Source organism: Phyllostomus discolor, chromosome 14 (genome assembly GCF_004126475.2).
Source record: "Phyllostomus discolor isolate MPI-MPIP mPhyDis1 chromosome 14, mPhyDis1.pri.v3, whole genome shotgun sequence".
Taxonomy (NCBI): Eukaryota; Metazoa; Chordata; class Mammalia; order Chiroptera; family Phyllostomidae; genus Phyllostomus; species Phyllostomus discolor.
In genome coordinates this window covers 51,729,463-51,749,780 of record NC_040916.2, presented here as the reverse complement: position 1 = coordinate 51,749,780, position 20,318 = coordinate 51,729,463, and the positions used below count along the sequence as shown (strand labels likewise).

The 20,318-nt window shown below is 41.4% G+C and overlaps 1 protein-coding gene across 3 annotated transcripts; it reads right to left on the bottom strand.

Moving 5' to 3' along the window:
* Nucleotides 1-9,809: 9,809 nt before the first annotated feature.
* Nucleotides 9,810-19,159, bottom strand: GJA8 (gap junction protein alpha 8). 3 transcript variants are annotated; one of them, XM_028503212.2, is made up of 2 exons: nucleotides 18,739-19,159; nucleotides 9,810-11,154 (listed from the first exon to the last, which is right to left on the bottom strand). In XM_028503212.2, the coding sequence occupies exon 2, from the start codon at nucleotides 11,141-11,143 to the stop codon at nucleotides 9,824-9,826; it is 1,320 nt and encodes a 439-aa protein (XP_028359013.1). In that variant the 5' UTR covers nucleotides 11,144-11,154; nucleotides 18,739-19,159; the 3' UTR covers nucleotides 9,810-9,823. The 3 variants fall into 3 exon arrangements, with proteins under 3 accessions (XP_028359013.1, XP_035871212.1, XP_035871213.1); XM_036015319.1 differs by having other exon boundaries at nucleotides 18,960-19,159; XM_036015320.1 differs by lacking the exon at nucleotides 18,739-19,159 and adding an exon at nucleotides 16,335-16,566.
* Between the last annotated feature and the right edge of the window lie 1,159 nt (nucleotides 19,160-20,318).

The window sequence follows — 20,318 nt, the reverse complement described above, 5'->3', positions numbered from 1 at the left end:
AGACTTAAAAATTATGTTCAGGTCCTCTGTATTTTTGTATTCTATTTATTTGTTAAGGACTGAAGGAGGGCTATTAAAATCTCTTACTACTACTATATTTCTGTACATAATCTCCTTATATTTCTGAGAACTTCATATGGTCTGATGCCTTATTTTTCAGCACAAAATGATTCATATTATGTCTTTGTTGCACATTATATTTTATATTAATAAAAATAAATAGTTTGGTTTGGTTTAATAATTCTTCCCTCCTATTTTGTATGTCTGGATGTCTGGTTTTTACCCCCACATTGTTTTTTGCTATATCAACTTTATATTCTTTAATTTTTTTCCTTAGTACTCTGGCATACATTTTATTTTAAAATAACACATGCAGTTTTTCTAACTAACATAATTAAGATGATATCTTTGTAAGTTAAGAATATTGGGGATGTCTACTTCTTCATATTTCTCTTTTCTTACTCCCTCCACCTCACACAGTTCCCAAGTTTATGTCAGTATAATCTGTAGCTTTAAGCCTTAATTTTAAAAAAGTTACTATGTGTTAAGGATTATTTATGACACTTGTATTGTGTCTGTAACTATACTTACTGTAGTTATGTTTAATTGATTTTTATACTTAATGCCTTTGGTATTCACCACCAGTGTCTTTCATACTTTATGTTCTTGAATTCTGTTTTTAAAAATATATTTTACTGATTATGCTATTACAGTTGTCCTATTCCTCCCATTTATTCCCCTCCACCCTGTGTACCCCCTGCCACCCGCATTCCCCCTTTAGTTCATGTCCATGGGTGCCCCCCATATGTTCATGTACGTATAAGTTCTTCGGCTTCTACATTTCCTATACTATTCTTAACCTTCCCCTGTTTATCTTCTATCTATCATTTATGCTACCTATTCCCTGTACCTTTTCCCCCTTTCTCCCCACCCACTTCCCCACTGATAACACTCCACATGATCTCCATTTCTGTGATTCTGTTCCTGTTCTAGTTGATTGCTTTGTTTTTGTTTTAGGTTTAGTTGTTAATAACTGTGAATTTGTTGTCATTTTACTGTTCATATTTTTTATCTTCTTTTTCTTAGATAAGTCCCTTTAACATTTCATATGATAAGGGCTTAGTGATAATGAACTCTTAACTTGACTTTATTTGGGAAGCACTGTATCTGCCCTTCCATTGTAAATGATAGCTTTGCTGAGAGACTAATCTTAGATGTAGGTCCTTGCCTTTCAGGGCTTTGAATACTTCTTTTCAGCCCCCTTTTGCCTGTAAGATTTCTTTTGAAAATTCAGCTGACACTCTTACAGGCACTCCTTTGTTAGGTAACTCTCTCCTTTTCTCTTGCTGCTTTTAGGATTCTCTCTTTGTCTTTGATCTTGGGTAACTTAATTATGTGCCTTGGTGTGTTCCTCTCTGGATCCCATTTCTTTGGGACTCTCTGGGCTTCCTGGACTTCCTAGAAATCTATTTCCTTTACCGGATTGTGGAAGTTTTCCTTCATTATTTGTTCAATAAGTTTTTAATTTCTTGCTCTTGTGCTCCTTCTGGCACCCCTGTGATTCAGATATTGAAATGTTTCAGGTTGTCCCAGAGAATTCTCAGCCTTCAATTTTTTTTGGATTCTTGTTTCTTCATTCTGATCCAGTTGGATGTTTATTTCTTTCTTTTGTTCCAAATTGTTGCTTTGAATCCTGGTTTCCTTCTTGTCACTGTTGGTTCCCTGAATATTTTGCCTTGTTTCATTTTGGGTATTTTTCATTTATTCTTTCTTTTTTCGACTAAGCTTAATCAGTTCTGTGAGCATTTTGATTACCAAGGGCTTTAAATTCTCCATCAGATAGGTTGTCTATGTCCTCATCGTTTAGTTCTCTTTCTGAGGTTTTGCTGTGTTCTTTCATTTGAGTGGTATTTCTTTGTCTTGGCGCAGCTGATAGGTTGTAAGGGGATGGGCCTTAGGTATTGACCCAGGCAGGGCAACCCTCTTTGCTGTGCTGCCTGTGTGGGAGGGGCCAGAGAGGGAACAATGCAGCTTGCCTGCTTGTCTCTAGTGCACTTTCCAACAGACTCTCATGTCAGACTGGAAGTATGTCTCACCTCGACAACCTGAGCCACAGTCAGCTCTGAGTCTCAGTTTTCCACTTAAGTCAGTCTCTCCCTCGCAGCTCTGCAGAGCTGGGCAGTCAGCCCCACCCCTCAGCCACCTCCTTGCAGTTTTTCTAAGTTGTCCTCGGCCTGTATGGTCTGCCTTACTGGTCTGGTTGTTCTGGTTGACTTTTTCTCAATTCCTTGGTTGTTGGAGTTCCATGCAGTTTGATTTTCTGGTGTTTTTGGTTGTTTATTGACTTTAGATTGGTTGTTACCCTCCTTTTGGTTGTGTGAGGAAGCAAAGGGGTTCTACCTATGCCTCCACCTTGGTCGGAACTTCTCGGTTTATTTTCACCTGCAATGAGTAACTTGAACTGTTTCTACAGTTCTCATTCACATGGAAAAGAATAAATTCTATTCTTTTCCTCTTCCCATAAGGCCAAATAAGCATATGTAGTTTTTGATTTTTCTTGAAGTTTGTGTGATAAAGAGAAGGATCAAATCTCAAATGATAAGGAGAGTTTTCATGTGCATTCTGAATCAGATACTCCTCTTTTCTACCCAATTGTTTGCTGGAGTTGACTTGTACTGGCTTGTAAATGTCATTTGCTAAATTTCCTGAAATTTTGTGAGCTAGTTGTTAAATTCAGTCATTATTAACAATTAAATTACATAAACTTTAAAAAAATGAAATACAGCCCTGGCTGGCGTAGCTCAGTGGATTGAGCACGGGCTGGGAACCAAAGTGTCCCAGGTTCGAATCCCAGCCAGGGTACATGCCTGGGTTGCAGGCCATAACCCCCAGCAACCACACATTGATGTTTCTCTCTCTCTCTCTATCTCCCTCCCTTCCCTCTCTAAAAATAAATAAATAAAATCTTTAAAAAAATGAAATACATAGGTAATAAATACTGAAAGCCCTTTAACTCTTTATTTTACTATTGTCACACAGGAGCTCTAAACCAGGGAGCTGCTTAAGTGTTCATGATATTTGGAAAAAAACACGTGGAGAACTAGCAGTTGTGGATATGCTGTTTATTACTCACATTACAATGGCAGTGGGTTGGTGCGAGAGAGACCATACCTCCTGAGTCTGAGGCTCAGGATTACTGGGTCATTGTAAGAGTCCCAGACAAAGGCAGTAATGGGTCCATGTTGCACAAACCTACTTGTGGCCCAGAGTTACATTACATCAGTGTTTATGTGCAGAAGGAAAAGGTCAAGAAGCAGTCAGTGGACAAGAAGCCACTGCCAAGAGGGTATAAGGCTGGAATTAAAATTCACTTCCAAAAAAATACACATTCTTTCTGGCCAGGGGCCCTCTGATAAGCCCTCAGTCATGGGAGCGGGAAGGGCCATGTCCATTGACCCCACAACTATTACCCATGCTCCTGTGGTTATTTATATCTATTGTATGGTGGAAATATTTTATAATGTTGTGCCACTCCACATCTCTTTCCATCTCTGTATTCAGTGACATTATGTTGGTAGCTTGAAATTGGTGATGGTGGGAGAATTTACAACAAGGAAATTGGCACACACTACAAACGAGTCTTTTTACTCTGGAGTGAGCTGGTTCTTAAATGTTTACCATCATACTACTCTCTCCCTCACCATACCCCAGTCCTCTTGTCTCCCAACTCTATAATTTCAGAGGACAAGTAACCAGAAGCTCGGCAGATTCTTTACAGTCTAGCTTGGCTGACAGGTCAAAAGAAAACAGAAAGATGGTAAAAAGTCAAGCTAGTTTTAACTGTTGTGTAATACTCTAACATGTGATTATTAGCTCTGGCATAAGGATGTGGAAGATTGAAGAATTCAGGATACAATCCCAACAATGGCTCTCTCTTTTGTCAGAGATTTCCCCAGAAGTTCGTTATGACTGTGTTTCTTACCCAAATCTTTACTAATCCTATTTAGTAAAAAAGATTTTAAAAAATTGGATTTTAAAAATAGATTTTAAAAAATTGCAGAAAAAGGCAGTGGAGCTATTTTTTCCTACAGGAAAATTTATGAGTTCTTCCAGAATTCCCTTTGTGTGCTCTGGAGGACTTTTAGAAAGCAGTGGAGCTTGAGCCTAGAGTATATCTTACCTGGTGGCCACTGCCACAGGGGAACTCCACTCTTACCGACTTTGGGAACTGTGATGTCTAGGGCAGTGGAGAGTATCTTGCCTTTCATAAAAATCTTTCTTTCCTCTTATTGTTATGGGAGAAACTCTCAGAAACTTGGTTCTTCTCTCTGATGCAGTAAAGTAAAAATTAGAGGCCAGAGAGCCTACTAACATGCAAGCAAAGTTTATTAATGCTAAGTTCTAATAGGAAATCAAAGCAAGGGCGGCAAAAGGCTGGGTGGCCAGCACCCAGATAGCCAGAGGCCAGGTGACCAGAGGCTGGGTGGCCAAAAGAAGTGGACAGAGCCCCCTCTGGCCCAAGCCTGGCTGGCCAGGGGTCTACCACGTGGCAACGGAGCCACAAGGCCAATTGAAGAGGCCAAGAGAGAGTCCTTTGTTCTGAGGACTTAGATAGCTGATGGGGTGGATGTAAAGAAGTTACATTTTAATTGGCAGATAAAGGTGGTGCCAGCTTTCTGGGGTAGACGTGTCTACCTAAATGTAGGTATGGGTGGGGATCTGTTAGCCTGAACCTTTATCTTGCTCCAGACTCTATTTGTTCATTTTGCATATGTGATGGGAGGCAGGCAGCTAACCAAAGTCATTTTATGGGTTTTTCCTTTGGGTACTGTGGACCCCCTTCCCTTCTCCCTTCCAGGCTTTGGGATGAATATACAGTCTCAAGGTTTTTCTTTTTCCAGTTAATGGAGATGACACTCACAGACTTTCAAGGGTTCCCCTCGCCCCTCCTGCATTATCATAGCTTACTTATTCCAGATGCCTGGCAGCCTTATCAGACCAGGGTCAGGATTACTGGGTCAACACGTGAGCTTTTACTTTTAGCCTCCCGTATTAAGTTCTTTGTTAGATTGTACCAGTGAGAGCCCTGCCTTTATTTCCCCTTTGGCTGCTCATTCCACTGTAACATTATGTAACTGCTGAACCTAGAATTTTGTTTCTTCTTTTCTCCTTCCTTCCCAATTACATATTTAATTGAAATATAATTATTACAAGAAGGGAAAGTTTCTCCAATTATTTAACTATCACTTCTAGGTACCTAGTTACTTCATTTTAAACATTGTATTTATGCTCAGAGTAGTTTTATCCAACCAAGAAAACCCTTTTCATCTAAATTTTGCCAACTTTGATTGTGTGATCATTTGCATGCAACCTGCATAGAGGGATAATTCAGAGTCAGGGGAAGGAGAGAGGAGGAGGTAGAGGGAACGGGGTAATAGATGCTCTGTGGGTGGTATGCTCATTCTTACCCCAAGCATGCCCTAATGACCCTCCTCAGGAAATCATGAAGAGAAGTGTCTATAGTAACCTTGCCCCAGGCCTTTCACATGATTTGGACTGAAGAGTTCTTCATGCAGGTCTTTCAGGATCCATGGAATGACTTCATTCTGCTAGGAGCCAGAGACTCTCTCAGAGGCTGGTGCCTTTACCTCAGTAAACTGGGTATGTGCTGCACCACCTTCAGCAATGAATTTTTGCATGATTAAAGATGTTCTTTTTAGCCCTGGCTGGCATAGCTCAGTGGATTGAGTGCGGGCTGGGAACCAAAGTGTCCCAGGTTCGATTCCCAGCCAGGGTACATTCCTGGGTTGCAGGCCATAACCCCCAGCAACCACACATTGATGTTTCTCTCTCTCTCTCTCTCTTTCTCTCCCCCCTTCCCTCTCTAAAAATAAATAAATAAAATCTTTAAAAAAAGATATAAAAAAAGATGTTCTTTTTTTGTAGTATTACTTTTATGAATTCAGGACTACAGAAATGTTCATGTTCACACCACCCCCATTTACTTCCTTCATTTTTCTTATTGGCTCACTTTTTATCAGTGTCTTAGTCAATAATGTATTTGAAAGTAGTGACTGTCATCATTTCAGTACACGTTATATAAAAAGGACTTCTGACCAATTTGGATAGGCCTTCCTCCCTTTTCTTTTATTTCCAAATTGCTGACTTAAAGAAAACCCACTAATTTTTTGTAGTATGTTCATAGTGTTTCCTGGGTATTAATTCACTTGATATATCTTGTGAAGGAGGGACAAAACTTGTTACCCTTAATTAACTGAGAAGAAAATTGTCATATGGAACAGATATGTGACATCTCTGTGTTGCCAGAATCAACAGAACAGCCAACACTTTTGACCTGAACTTTATTGCTCTTTATGGGAAAAGCTGATTCCCAGGTCTCATTGACCTTCAGTAATATTTGTTTAATTCTGTATTGGATGCTTCACCTGTGTGGTAAGTAACAAGTCATGGTGAAAAGCACATAGGCCTGTTGCTAATGATCCAAATGCTAGGCATGGGGATGGCAGAGTTAGGTTTGAAACTTTCTAACTGAACTTTGAGTAACTCTATCCCTCCTGGTCACAGACCACCCCTGATGGATGTATTATAACTGCTATTAATCAATCCGTCCTTTTCCTCTGAAGGGAATGACACTTTTTATGTCCTTCTGTCCAATACTTTTTATTGATAAGTGCATGTGCCCTAAAGGGAAGGACAAGGAGTAGGATTAATGAAGCCCAGGAGTCAGTCATAATTATTTGCCTCAAAACATATATGGAGAGATTCAGTGGTATAGTGAGAATAAGAGCTTCCACAGACCCAGAGATGCCTATGAATGGAAGCTGACAGTAATTAAGATGAAGCATGAAGGGACATTTTTTTAGAGGCTAAAAGTAATTGCTAATCCATCCACAGACATTTTTCAAGGTCAAAGAGTGTCAGGTTCCTACTTAACATACGGTGTCCAAGATTCTGTGTTGAGTCTTCTCTGAGAAACTGATCTCTGGAGTGTCTATTCCACACTGAAAAACTCTCACCAGGTAATGGCTAGGCAGATGGGGAAGGACAGATGGAAAGTACCTTCTTGCCCTTCTTCCCAGCCTCCCTGCTGTTGAAAGAACCTCTCAGGAAGTGGCACCACTCAGCAGGCTCCAGGTTTGGGAGTCAACTCATTAATCCTTATGATAACCCTGGAGGTAGGTAGGTGGCAAATGCTATCTTTAGTTTGTAGACAGAGAACTGAGGTACAGAGAGGTTAAAGGAAGATAATAACACAGCTCCTACATGGCAAAAATAGAAAAGAAAATTCCTGGTCTCTTTGTGCTTTTGTTTTTTTCCAAAATAGTTTCATCTTTTTGGGGGGAAAACTAAGGGAAAATGTCAACTTCCATGGTGGTGGGATAGGCAGAGAGAATGAAGCAGGATACTCCTTCATCCAAGAAAATGCACTCACCCACAAACAAACTGTGGCCCAGCAGAGGGGAGACCAGATCTCACAACTGCTTCTAAATAGCACCAGTTGTTTCCACATAGGACACTTTTCTTTTTCTTTTTCTTTTCCTTTTTGGATCAGGTCCTGGTTGAGACAGATACTTTATCTTTTATCCTGATAAAGATTGGGGTGTTTTCAGGCTCTGAGTTTATGTTTTCTTAAAATTGGTCTATAAGAGCAAAATTGTAGGAACAATAGTGTAGCCATTGGGGGGTCAATGACACAATGTCTGGTCCTCAAGCCTGGGATTTTGTTACTTCTCTCACCATACAGAAGAAGGTATGGAATAGTGTTGGCTGCAAAGGGAAGATTCAAGCAGTAGCCAGAAAGTTTCATGTTTATAAGATAAATATCTCTTCTATTTGTCAGCCAATACATTCCTTTACTGAAAGTTGACTGCTTTGGGTGAACCCAGGTAAAATATATTTTAGGCTTTCTCTTTTAAAATGTAAATTTTCCCTGGAATAATTGTCAAACAATCAGACCTTAGAATGAATTTCATTTTTTAGACCCTACAGCTTTATAATGGGCCACCAAGAAATGGCAATATTGTCATAGGGAAAGAATAGTTTCAGAGATGTCTCTGCTCCAGAATAATTATCTAAAAAAGAAGTTGGCAACCAGAGGGCAGTGCCAGGGATTTGCATATTTTAGGATGATGCTGTTTGTGGGGAAGATAGAATGAAGGAAACTTTTTGAGTCCCTTGCTGGTCTGTCCAGATCTCTGCCATGTCACCTTGGTTTCTATCCCTCCTACCTTAGCCTTGGCACTGCAGTCCATGAGCATAACTTTGGTTTAGATGAACCATCTTGATGACTACTGACTTTCTCCCTCTGCTCTGAGCATTGGTTGGTCCTAGGTGAAATTGGTCCATGTGTAAAATATTTACTTGTACCTGAGGATTTCCCCTGATTGAACTCTATGTTTGAGGATTATTGGTTGTGGGGATAAAGCATTGGAGAACTTCAATAAGAGCCCTCTTGTTTCCTTCAGTCTCTACATCCTTTTCAGGGTTGAAGCCTGGCCTGGAACTGAACTTTGGGGCTCTGGCTGGTAGGACTTACCGCTTGTAGGAGACTGTTCCTAGTGCCACTTTGATGGGCTTTTTCTTACACAATTGGTACCTGAGAGCTTACTGTCTTTAGAGCAGGTGTGTGAGTATGTATCCTTTGGCTTGCTATCTGTTATTTAGAGGAGAAGAAAGAAAAGGACCTTCTTTGCATCAGGGAAGAACATTACTACCAGGCCTCAAAGCCTTTTTAGTCTATAAGGAAAAGGTTTAGGATCTTGCTTTCTTTGATGGTTCCCAGGGTAGACTTTCAGCAATACAAGGGATGTAACTGTATCTGAACCCAATGGCTACAGTGATTCAAAAGAAAGGGCAGTGAGAACTCTGGGTATCTCTTGGACTGATGATTTCAAATGAACACTCCAAAATGGTGCAAAGAGGTTCAGAAATTACAGAAAGAAGTCAAAACTATAAATAATATGACCAATACCATAGGAAAGCTGGGCTCACTAGTATAAGCTGACCTTGCAAGTTGGTACCACACAGGTTCAATTTGGCTTACACATTTTTATTTAGTTGACACTAAATTTAGTTGACACTTATTTTTAGTTAAAAGTATTGGAAATTTCATTTAAATCAACATTTAATTTTGTATTTCTAGCTTCTCTTGAAAAAAATCAGATGGCCTGGTAATACTGCTTGGAATGGAACAGCAGCCCTCTGAACTCCAATTTTCACAGCCTTAGCTCTCCCATGGCATTAGAATAGGGCCACCTCACCAGTCAAAATCACCTGCCTGTATTCTGTAGGCATTTGCATTTAGGACCTCTGATACAGGGTCATATGGTGTCTGCTAGGGAAAGACTGGGGTGACAAAGTCTGACTTAGTAAGCTTGAGACAATACTAGTAAAAGGCTATGAGGCTATCACAGCTCTAATCAGAAGGATTTCTATGGAGAAATGGGGTACAAAGCAGAGTTCCATAGCTGCTGGGGTAGAGGAGGGAGAGAGTCATATGAGACTGAAAACTTTGATGGGACAATGTATTTATATTGGTAGCTCTTATAAATGGGAAAGACAGTTTCCTAGTTGTATAGCTTTCATTGTGCCACTGCATGCCTGTGTGTGAGGGGATGGACAGCAGACTTAAATCATATTGTCATCTTTTCCTTTCATCTTGCCCTATACTAGCTCAGGTCTTTTCTCTTTTCTTTTCTTTTTTCTTTTCCTTTTTTTTTTTTCTTTTTTTTTCTTCTTTCCTTTCCCTTCCCCCCCCCCCTCCCTCTTTTCTCCCCCCCCCCCCCCCCTCTCTCTCACCACTTCACACTGTTAGGTCATCTGATCTGGCCCGGCTGCTGTTTTTGCTCAGTCTGCTTAGGGGTCTGGTATCATCCCCAGTCACCTCTGGGCACAGGGAAGGTGCCTTCTCAGTGGGCAGGCTTTGCTTTGACACCTTCTCAGCCAACAGCTCTTGTTCCTCACCCTCCTTCCTCACTCTGGGAGTCTCTGCTGCCCCCTGCTCCAACACTGCTGCAGTCCCCTGCCCTCCTGTGCTCACTCTCTCTGCTTCCTGCCTCTTCTCAACCACCTTAGGTTCTGCTCTTTCCTCTACTGGTTGCTCGATCCCCTCAACTTCCTGTCCTCCCACCTGAGCATAGGAAGGCAGTGTCTCTTGGTAAGCCACAGACAGGTCCCCTAGAGGCCCTGTGCCCATCTGCTCCTCAAACTGACTGAAAGGCTTGGCAGAAAGTGGGCTGGTCTCCACTGTGCCAACCTCAGTCAAAGGAAAATAGTGGGACACTATTTTCTCTTCTTCAAGGAGCTGGTAGCCCTTGGCTTTCTGGATGGAGGAGACAGTGATGGAGTGGAGGGACTTCTCTGGAATATCCCCCAGTGGCTGCTCTATGGACCTCTTAAAGGCAGACTGGATCCTCTTCAGGCCCAGGTGGCTCATCTCCAGAACATTGAGGAAGAGGGACACAGAGGCCACAGACAACATGAACAGGATGAAGATGGTTTTCTCCGTGGGCCGTGACACAAAGCAGTCCACCACGTTGGGGCAGGGCCACCGGCTGCAGCGATAGAGGGGCAGGATCCGGAACCCGTACAGGAAGTAGTGGCCTACTACGAAGCCCACCTCAAAAAGGGTCTTGAAGATGATGTGGCAGATGTAGGTCCTCAGCAAGGTGCCCTCCAGCCTGAACTTGGTGCCTTTGCTGCTGCTGCTGCTCTTCCTGATACTGCTCTGGTCAGGGGGGAGTGGTCCCCTCTCGCCACAGTTGCCTGCTGCCTGCTGGCACAGCTCCTCTGCCTCGCGCTCCTTGCGCTTCTCTTCCCTGCGCACGTGGTGCATGGCGTGGCCCACGTACACCAAAGATGGTGTGGAGACGAAGATGATCTGTAGTACCCAGAGGCGGATATGGGAGATGGGGAAGGCCTCATCGTAGCAGACGTTCTCGCAGCCTGGCTGCTGGGTGTTGCACACAAAGTCGGACTGCTCATCCCCCCACACAAACTCAGCAGCTGTGCCAAGGATAAGGATCCGGAAGATAAAAAGCACAGTGAGCCAGACTCGGCCAATGACTGTGGAGTGCTCATTCACCTCTTCCAAGATGTTCCCCAGGAAACTCCAGTCGCCCATTTCTCAACCACCTGGAGGAGGGAAAGACAAAAGCTGAGGGGCTGCAGTGCAACCCGGAGTCAGTCTCTGCTAACCCTTGGGCTACCTCTCCTTTTTGAGTTGCTGGAACAATCCACATGTAAATAGCATCTATTGAGTGCTTTCTCTGTGCAGACTAGGACTAGGGGACAAAAGAAACATTAAAAATCCACTTCCATTAACTCCCTTATCTTTAAATTGGGTTTAATGGTAATACCTGTTCTCATTCACTTCACAAGCCATCTAAAAGGATAAATATGTATATAATTACCTGAACTCCACACAAAATATGGAGGCACTGTGGACCATAAATAGAAATCCATGGTTACATGGAATTAGATCAAATCATAGGCAGAACTAAGGTTCATGAGGCATAATACTAAACTTCATATTCCATGAGTATCTGGGTGCCTTGTAAAATTGTACCTATGAAATTGTCAGTCGTTATCTTACTTTTGACTATGTTGAGCTACATAATGATCATATGTTTGAAGGGAAGTGAAAGGAAACTGATATTTATTCAATATGTGATTTGTGATAGGCCTTTGACATTATATTATTTCATTTAACTTGATTCTGATAGACTGTACTCTTCATGAAGATATGGCCCACACCTGCTTTCTTTATACCTATATACTCAATGTTTGTCACAGAGCCCAGCAAATAATGATAGCTTGATAAGTGTTTGTTAACAAACTTGATTCCAACAAAGGAGAAGACTGATGTTCAGAGAGGTTAAATAAATTTTCTATGATGAACTAATTAGCAGTTCTGTCTGATTCCAAAGGCTGGGTCCTTTTCATTACACCACTGAGATACGCTGTCTGAGATCAGACCTACACAGTTCTCCGACTCCCATATTCTTGATTTATGTTTTCTTTTCTCCAAGTTGAAATCTGGACACCCTTCTTAATAGCTTTACAAATTGGGAGCAGCTTTTTAAAATCATTTTTACTGCTCTTTTAAACCTAAGGAATGGAGAGAGTGCTTTGGGAAGGAATTGTATTTTTGAGTGAGGAAGGTCTACTAGGACATTTTTAGTGTCCTACAGAATGAAAGTTGTTAGGGTTTGTAATATGTGGTTATTTTAAAAGAGCTAAAAATTGATCTGTAAAAACAAAAAAAATCCAACAACCATTAAATAAGGTAATATATAATGCTTTAGCAACAGCAATGACTAATGTAAATGGGGTTGAAGTGACAGGGGTGATGGATACAAACTGGGTCATTCATTCAGTGCAAGCCTGTTGTGCAAGCTGGTAGCCTATGAAGGACTATGACCAAAGCTTCCACCTCATTCTAGGACAGATGTTCTTCCAACTTGGACATTGCTAGTGTTGTGGCATTTACTCGTCACTGCCCTTCTGAGAGATGCTGTTCTGGGCTTCTTCCAGCTATGTCCTACCCTATAGGATCAGAAGTTACATGGGACCAAAGGAATATGCCTACTGCTTTTAATGACAGTGACATTTGTTAAACCCTTGAATGGGTGATGAAAAGTGGTTTCTTAAATTAGGTGTGATTTTCATCTTTAGGAGAGGATAAACAAAATGGCATCTTAAAGACTCCTTCCAACCTGAGGTTTGGAGCTTGACTAGACAGTACTTGATTGCGAATACTGATTGCAGGCATGTGCAATGCCCAGCCTGTGCTCTCAGGGTATTCAAAACAGCTATCTGCTGCTTGTTGGAGGGCAGAGGACATTGCTCTCCTTGGATTCCCAGAAACTCTCAATTAGGTGAAGCATTCAAGAGCAGTTTCTTTCCTCCTCAGAAGATGAGAACAGCTGTGGCATTCCCAGTCATGACTGGCATTGGGAGGAGTTCCTTGTAGGAGTGGAGAATTGAGGGGGATAGAATCAGAACCAGCAGCTCAGAATCTCAGTTGCATGTATCTAGTTATACTTCTGCTGATAACACTCCTCAAAATACAGTTAGATCTAGTGCTTGCTCTCTAAAGAGTGGTAGTCATTCCACATTGTTTTTCCTCCTCAAAAGTGGGAAACATCACAATCAGATAAGCAGCCCAAGCATAAATCCAATTGGTGGCAGAGAAAAAAAAGAATTAAAATTTCTTATTAGTTAATTCTAACATGTTAAAATAACAACTAGTATTTTACTCTTATAGGATCAAGTCTGGCATTAATGTACTCTAAATCTAGTTTTGCTAATGTCTTATCCCCATTGATATATCAACTCAGTTTTGAAATTTTACTTATATTGTATGTACCATACTAGTCCTTTAGGATTTCTGTGGGTATTTCACTCATGTACCTACATAAATGTGTATCACAAGCCCATGCTCTCAGGACTATATGTCTATAGTCTTGTCTTTCCCCTTTAGGACAAAAGCTCTCAAGGACAGGTACAATTTTGTCTTCATCTTCCATGAACCATCATGATACAGAACAAAGCCATCACAGAGTGGGAACTTCATAGATACCAGTGGATGGGACCAATAGTTATTGTCTGAAATCTGAAATTCTCAATCCCTCAGTGCATGTAATACCAGTATTACTTAGAGTCTAGAGAACTTGAGTCCTCTTTGCTGTAGGTAGCAGTGGGGAGTTTGAGGACTTGCAAAGAAATGGCAACTACTAAACAAGGATATTAAATTGACCCAAAACTTGTTTTGAGACACTGTTTGTATAAGATCAAATATGAGTGTCATGACATGTGTTCATGCACATGAAGACCATCCTGACTACCCTATTTCTAATTTCCAGACTCTAGAAAGACAAGCAGTCTCTTCTATACCCTACCCTGCATTGCTAGCATTGTTTGAATGTTTTTTTAAGTGTAGTTATTGTCGGGAGCCGACCAACAGCTGACCTTTGACACATCTGCACAGCAGAGGCGACTGTGGCCGGATCTCCTGTCTATCTCCTCCTGTATACCTGTCTCTGCTGGCAATAGGTGGTGGGATTTTTGGATACATGTGCATTATAACAAAAAATCTGCATGATGCCTCTGATTATGTGTGAAATGACTTGCTGACTACAGACTAGAGACCCCTAGCAACCCTATTGTTGCTTGCTTCCCCCACCTGGGAAGTTAAGGACAAAATTAAACTATGGGCAGACCAACTGCCAGAACACTGAAGGAAACTGTTGCTAGGAACGTTGCTTAAGGAGTCACCACTCAAAATCTTAAGATTTATTAGAGTCACTACCCCTCCCACACCCTGGGCAGGAGTGTAAAGAAGCAAGGAGTTCTAGTTGAGAATAATAATCTCAATACATGGAGACAAACACAAAACATGCCCCCCCCAAGATGTATAAATAAAAAAACCTAGGCAAAAAAACAGTTACCTAACCGAGATAAATTTAACCTTGATGGATAAGAGTTGATTTCTATATGTCTATAAATCACCCTTTGCACCCTTTTAATTTAGATCAATTCCTAGAATTTTAATAGATACCTAGTTACTAATTGGCACCTGAAAGTTTGTGCCCATATAGCTTCATTGGCTATCTGATTAATGATCCTCTTGGTCAAAATAACCTTTGTTTAATATGGTTGATCTGTGGGACCTTCTGTACTTTTCAGTTATTTCTTTGTTTAACATGATTGATTTGTAAAACCTTCTGTGTTTTTTAAAATTATTTCCATGGTAATTGTTTCTGTTTTAATAATCACACTATGCATTGAATGTTGTATAACCTCCCCTACAAAAATAAAGATTGATTTTTTTCTCGGTGAGTCAGTCAGGCCCAAAAAGCCTGGCTGTCCTCTGGCACCCCACCGGGTGTCTCACTTCAGTCTCTTTGCCTTAGCCGTGCATCCTTCGGGGACCCTAAGACCCCGCTGAGGCTGGACCCCAGCAAGTTATAACATTTCTTGTAACAACGAAAGAACAGAAACTGTAACTTAGGACAAAGGTTTTTCAATTCCACGACATTGAAACAAGCCAACTATGCTGATAAGGAGAGAAGACTTAGAGGTGCTAAGGGAAAGTGCCTCAAGTTCCTGATGTCTAACAATTAAATTTACACTTCATTCCCTGGCTGGTGTGGCTCAGTGGATTGAATGTTGACCTATGAACCAAAGGGTTGCCATTTCAATTCCCAGTTAGGGCACATGCTTGGGTTGTGGGCCAGGTCACTGGTAGGGGGCACTTGAGGGGCAACCACACACTGATGTTTCTCTTCCTCCTTTTCTCCCTCCCTTCCCCTCTCTCTAAAACTAAACTTAAAAATCTTTTTTTAAAGTATAAATAAATAAATAAATTTAAACTTCAAGGAAATCAGAGCAAACTGTTTCACTGAAGTAGTGAGAAATCTAAACCAAAGGAAGAATATTTCTATTCTTTTCTTTAAAGATACAATTCTCTGTTTTCTTTTGCTTGTGAAAATTTAGTGAACAGATTACAAATGGAAACTAAACAGTGGAGTTCAAGTTTCCACCCCCAGGGTGTCCACCAAAACATCCTACCATCAGGTCCTGGTTTTAGGCAATAATTAAAATAACACCTTAGGTTTGGGTAGCCCTTATCTATTTATAAATTATATGCTTTCATATGTCTTATTTCAATCCTATTAACATCCTGTGAACTAAGTCAGTGGTTCTCACACTTGGATTTCATAGACTAGTACAATAACAACAACAACAAAATAGGGTGACCAATAGCATGACGTCTGACCAGAAGTCAGAAGTCAGGGCTACTGACTTCTTATTTTGCTAAACAAGTACTTAAAAATAAAAAACTTATTAAATCACTAACTATGACTACAGTCCATCTTCACCATCATTTCATAAAAGAGGACTTTTAATACCACAAAACTAGAAAAGACATAATTTCAGAATGAAAGATAGGCCTTTAAATCAAACACATTTAACCTGATGAAAAATTTACTATGTTGTTTACATCATTCTCACATTTTTATCATAGGCTGATGAAAAATTCATTTGGACCAGAACTGACAGGTCTGCAGGTGTGTTAGAGAGCTAGTGAATTAGGCATTACCAATCCCCATTACCAGGTGGAACACACGCTAGGAGGTAAAGTAAGATGACTCAGCTGGTGAGGATAGGGGTGGGATGCAGGTCCTGGCTCTCCAGCGACAAACCCAGGGCAATTTCAGGTATAGCACAGATTTCTCCTGGTGTTGAAGAAGCAGAACAACACACACATCTGTGTTAACAAGCTTCCCAAGGATTAGATGGTCACTTACCATTCCAGTTGACAAAGGATGGTAAATGTGCCTCCTTTCATGTTGCTAGAGTAGCTACTTAGCCAGCAGCTCCCACAGAGAGACAACAGAAACTACTCCAAGGAAGTTTTGCAGTTCTTAGCCAGACCCATTCCTGTGATCCATGAAATATTCCATTGAAAATTCTAAGCATTAAGCCTCTCCTACACCCACAACACTCAATAGTTATTACTATTACTCCCATTGCAGATTTTGAATGAAAAAGTACAAAACTGGACTTCTGGCCAAAACGGAGGGATAAACACACTGTGCCTCCTCACACAACCAAAAGAAGGACAACAACAATTTAAAAACAAAAAACAACCAGAACTGACAGAAAACTGAACTGTACGGAAGTCTGATAACCAAGGAGTTAAAGAAGAAATATCCATCCAGACTGGTAGGAGGGACAGAGACAGGCAGCTGGGTGGAGAGGACTCAGGGCAAAGCAGTGTTGGAGGACCGGAGCGGGTAAGGTGGTGCCTGGTGGACCCAGCGAGCGAAGCGGTGGATTGTGAAGCAGGGCAGGCAAGGCACCAGCTGGCAGACAGGGAAGGCGGCAGCTGGTGGAGCAGGCAGTCCCACATTCATGTGTGGATAAACCGGGAGGACCACCTGGGGAGTAAGACAGGCCTTACAACCCTGGGTTTCAGCTCAGGGAAATTAAGTCTCAAACCACTGATTGAAAACACCTGTGGAGGTTGAGGCGGCAGTGGGAGAAACTTCCAGCCTCACAGGAGAGTTTGTTGCAGAGACCCTCAGGGTCCTAGAACATACACAAGCCAACCCACGTGGGAATCAGCACCAGAAGGGCCCACTTTGCTTGTGGGTAGTGGGGGAAGTGACTGACTGAAATTCGACAGAGAGTGGAGCAAGTGCCCTTGTTCCCTCTCGACCTCTTCCCCACATAACAGTGTCACAAAGCAGTGATGTAGGTTGCCCGCCCTGGTGAATAGCTAAGGCTCTGCCCCTCATATGTAACAGGCACATCAATACAAAAAAAAATGGCCCAAATGAAAGAACAGATCAAAGCTCCAGAAAAAATACAACTAAACGATGAAGACAAAGCCAACCCATCAGATGCACAGTTCAAAACACTGGTATTCCGGATGCTCACAGGATTGGTTGAATTTGGTTGCAAATTAGATGAAAAAATGAAGGCAATGCTAAGTGAAATAAAGGAAAATGTACAGGGAACCAACAGTGATGAGAAGGAAACTGGGACTCTAATCAATGGTGTGGACCAGAAGGAAGAAAGAAATATTTAAGCAGAAAAGAATGAAGAAATAAGAATTCAAAAGAAATTCAAAAGAGAGGCTTAGGACCCTCCAGGACATCTTTCATTGTTCCAACATCCGAATTATAGGGGTGCCAGATGGAGAAGAGGAAGAGCAACAAATTGAATACTTATTTGAACAAATAATGAGGAAGAACATCCCCAATCTGGCAAAGGAAATAGACTTCCAGGAAGTCCAGGAAGCTCAGAGAGTCCCAAAGAAGTGGGACCCAAAGAGGAACACACCAAGGCACATCATGATTACATTATCCAAGATTAAAAATAAGGAGAGAATCTTAGAAGCAGCAAGAGTAAAGAAGATAGGTACCTACAAAGGAGTTCCCATAAGACTGTCAGCTAATTTCTCAAAAGAGACCTTACAAGCAAGAAGGGGCTGGAAAGAAGCATTCCAAGTCATGAAAGGCAAGGACCTACATCCAAGATGGCTCTATTCAGCAAAGCTTTCATTTAGAATGGAAGGGCAGATAAAGTGCTTCTCAGATAAGGTCATGTTAAAGGAGTTCACTATCACCAAGCCCTTATTATATGAAATGTTAAAGGGACTTATCTAAGAAAAAGAAGATAAAAAATATGAACAGTAAAGTGACAAAAATTTGCAGTTATTAACGACCACACCTAAAACAAAAACAAAAGCAAACTAAGAAACAACTAGAACAGGAACAGAACCACAGAAATGGAGATCACCTGGAGGGGTATCATCAGAGAAGGAGGAGAATGGTAGAAAAGGTACAGGGAATAAGAAGCATAAATGGTAGGTACAAAATAGACAGGGGGAGGTTAAGAATAGTATAAGAAATGTAGAAGCCAAAGAGCTTACATGTATGACTGATGGACATGAACTGAAGGGGGGGAATGTGGGTGGGATGGGGTGTGCAGAGTGGAGGGGAATAAAGTGGGGGAATGGGACAACTGTAATAGCATAATTAATATTAAAAAAAGTACAAAACTGTTCCATAAATATCAAATACTTCATTTAGGTCCCTCTGGATTCCTGGGGGCATGTTAATTCATTCTGAAAAGTGAAAAGACCTCAGAAAGTCAAGTTGTAGTTAAAATATGGACATTTCTTACCCCCCTACCTCATGCTACCTTCCTTTCCCTTCCACACCTCTGCCAGCTCTTCTGCTAGTTCTGAGAGGGTTTTCAGAACTGAAGTCCAGTCATCTCAACGCAAGACTGGACTTTAGTGGCAAGATTTTTCCTTTTGGAGAAGTCCATAAATGGCCCTTCAATTAGTTTGGGAAAGAAGTGGGGTTGGAGGTAGGGGGAATAGGGAGGCTACAAACTAATATCACCCAAAGAAAACTTGCCAATAGTAGAGTCCCCCGAAGAAATATGTGCTCTCTTTCTCCTTTGGCGCTCAGTAGCAAAATGACAACTTCAGCCTCTTTCCTTTGGTGCCTAAAAGCCCACTTCCCACTTCTCCACCCCACCCCTACTGTGCTACATGACTGAGCAGATATGACTGGATTGGCTCTGATGGATAGGTTTTACTGTCCAGCAATATTTTAAGCTCCCAGCCAGACAGCTTTTATGAAGGGACGGATGTTTGCAAAACAATAGGAGAGAGAGAATGGGAGAGCTCTGTTGGGCACTGAGAGGAGGATGGCAGGGTAAGCTAATGTGAAAAAGCTTAGATGGGGCTTTTGCAGCCTCCAAAAGCTTCTTTTAATAGAAGACAGCCCCTTTATAACAGGAAGGCTTCTCTCTAGGGTCTTGAGTCCAGGGGTATTTTCTCAATGTCTCACCATCGGCTTAGGGAATCTTAGGGGTGCAGGGATAGTAAGAGGTTACCTGTGTGCATTCCTTTGCTCTGAATCAGACTGTGCCAAAACCAACCCAGAGAGAGGCCAGTTTTTGTCAAAAGATGATATTTCATCCTCCATTAGTTGTTTGTTCTTGCATCTCATAAATTTTGGCAGGGCATTCTCCCTCTTTGAAAAGGGGCCTCACTACTCCAAAGAATTATGGCACTGTTTGTCAAGGTAATATTTCCCACCTTGTTTCATTCATAATTACAAATACTTTTGATGGAATTCTGCACCACCAGCTATTAGTTTTAGACTTTATCTACTCCATCTGTGAAATGTGGGTATGAGTTTTTGCTCACTGAGAGGCTCTCATATGACATACTGGTGTGGCTTAATGAGAAATGATGCTGTCTGACTCTGAGGTCCACTCCCTTCTGTGTGACTATTGCAGTGGTACCAGAAGTGGTTTTGACTACATTTTAAGAACCAAAAATTAGAACATTTTATTCTACAAGTTTATTTGTGGAACCAATGGAGCAAGAAATAGGTTGTAATGGAAATTCAGATTGTTTAAGGAAATCTGCAATGTATGACTATGAAATTGAAGGCAACTTTATGTGTTAGTAAAAAAAAAATCTGTGTCCACTCTCTCTCCCCCAATTTCTTGTTCTTTCTGGTGTCATGGGCATATTGTATTTTGATGGTGGCAATTTGAAGAAGGATGGCACCGATACAGACCTGGTCTCAAATTTCATTTTTACTGAAATGTTCAGTACCCCAGTTTTATTTACTTTAGAATTTGAATTTCTTTTGAACTTCCAAGTTTCAGGATCCTCATTGACTGGGACAGTGCCCTCTAGGGAATCCCTGAGTTAAAAACAAATGGTAAGGTTGTTCCTCACTATCAGTGAGATAAGA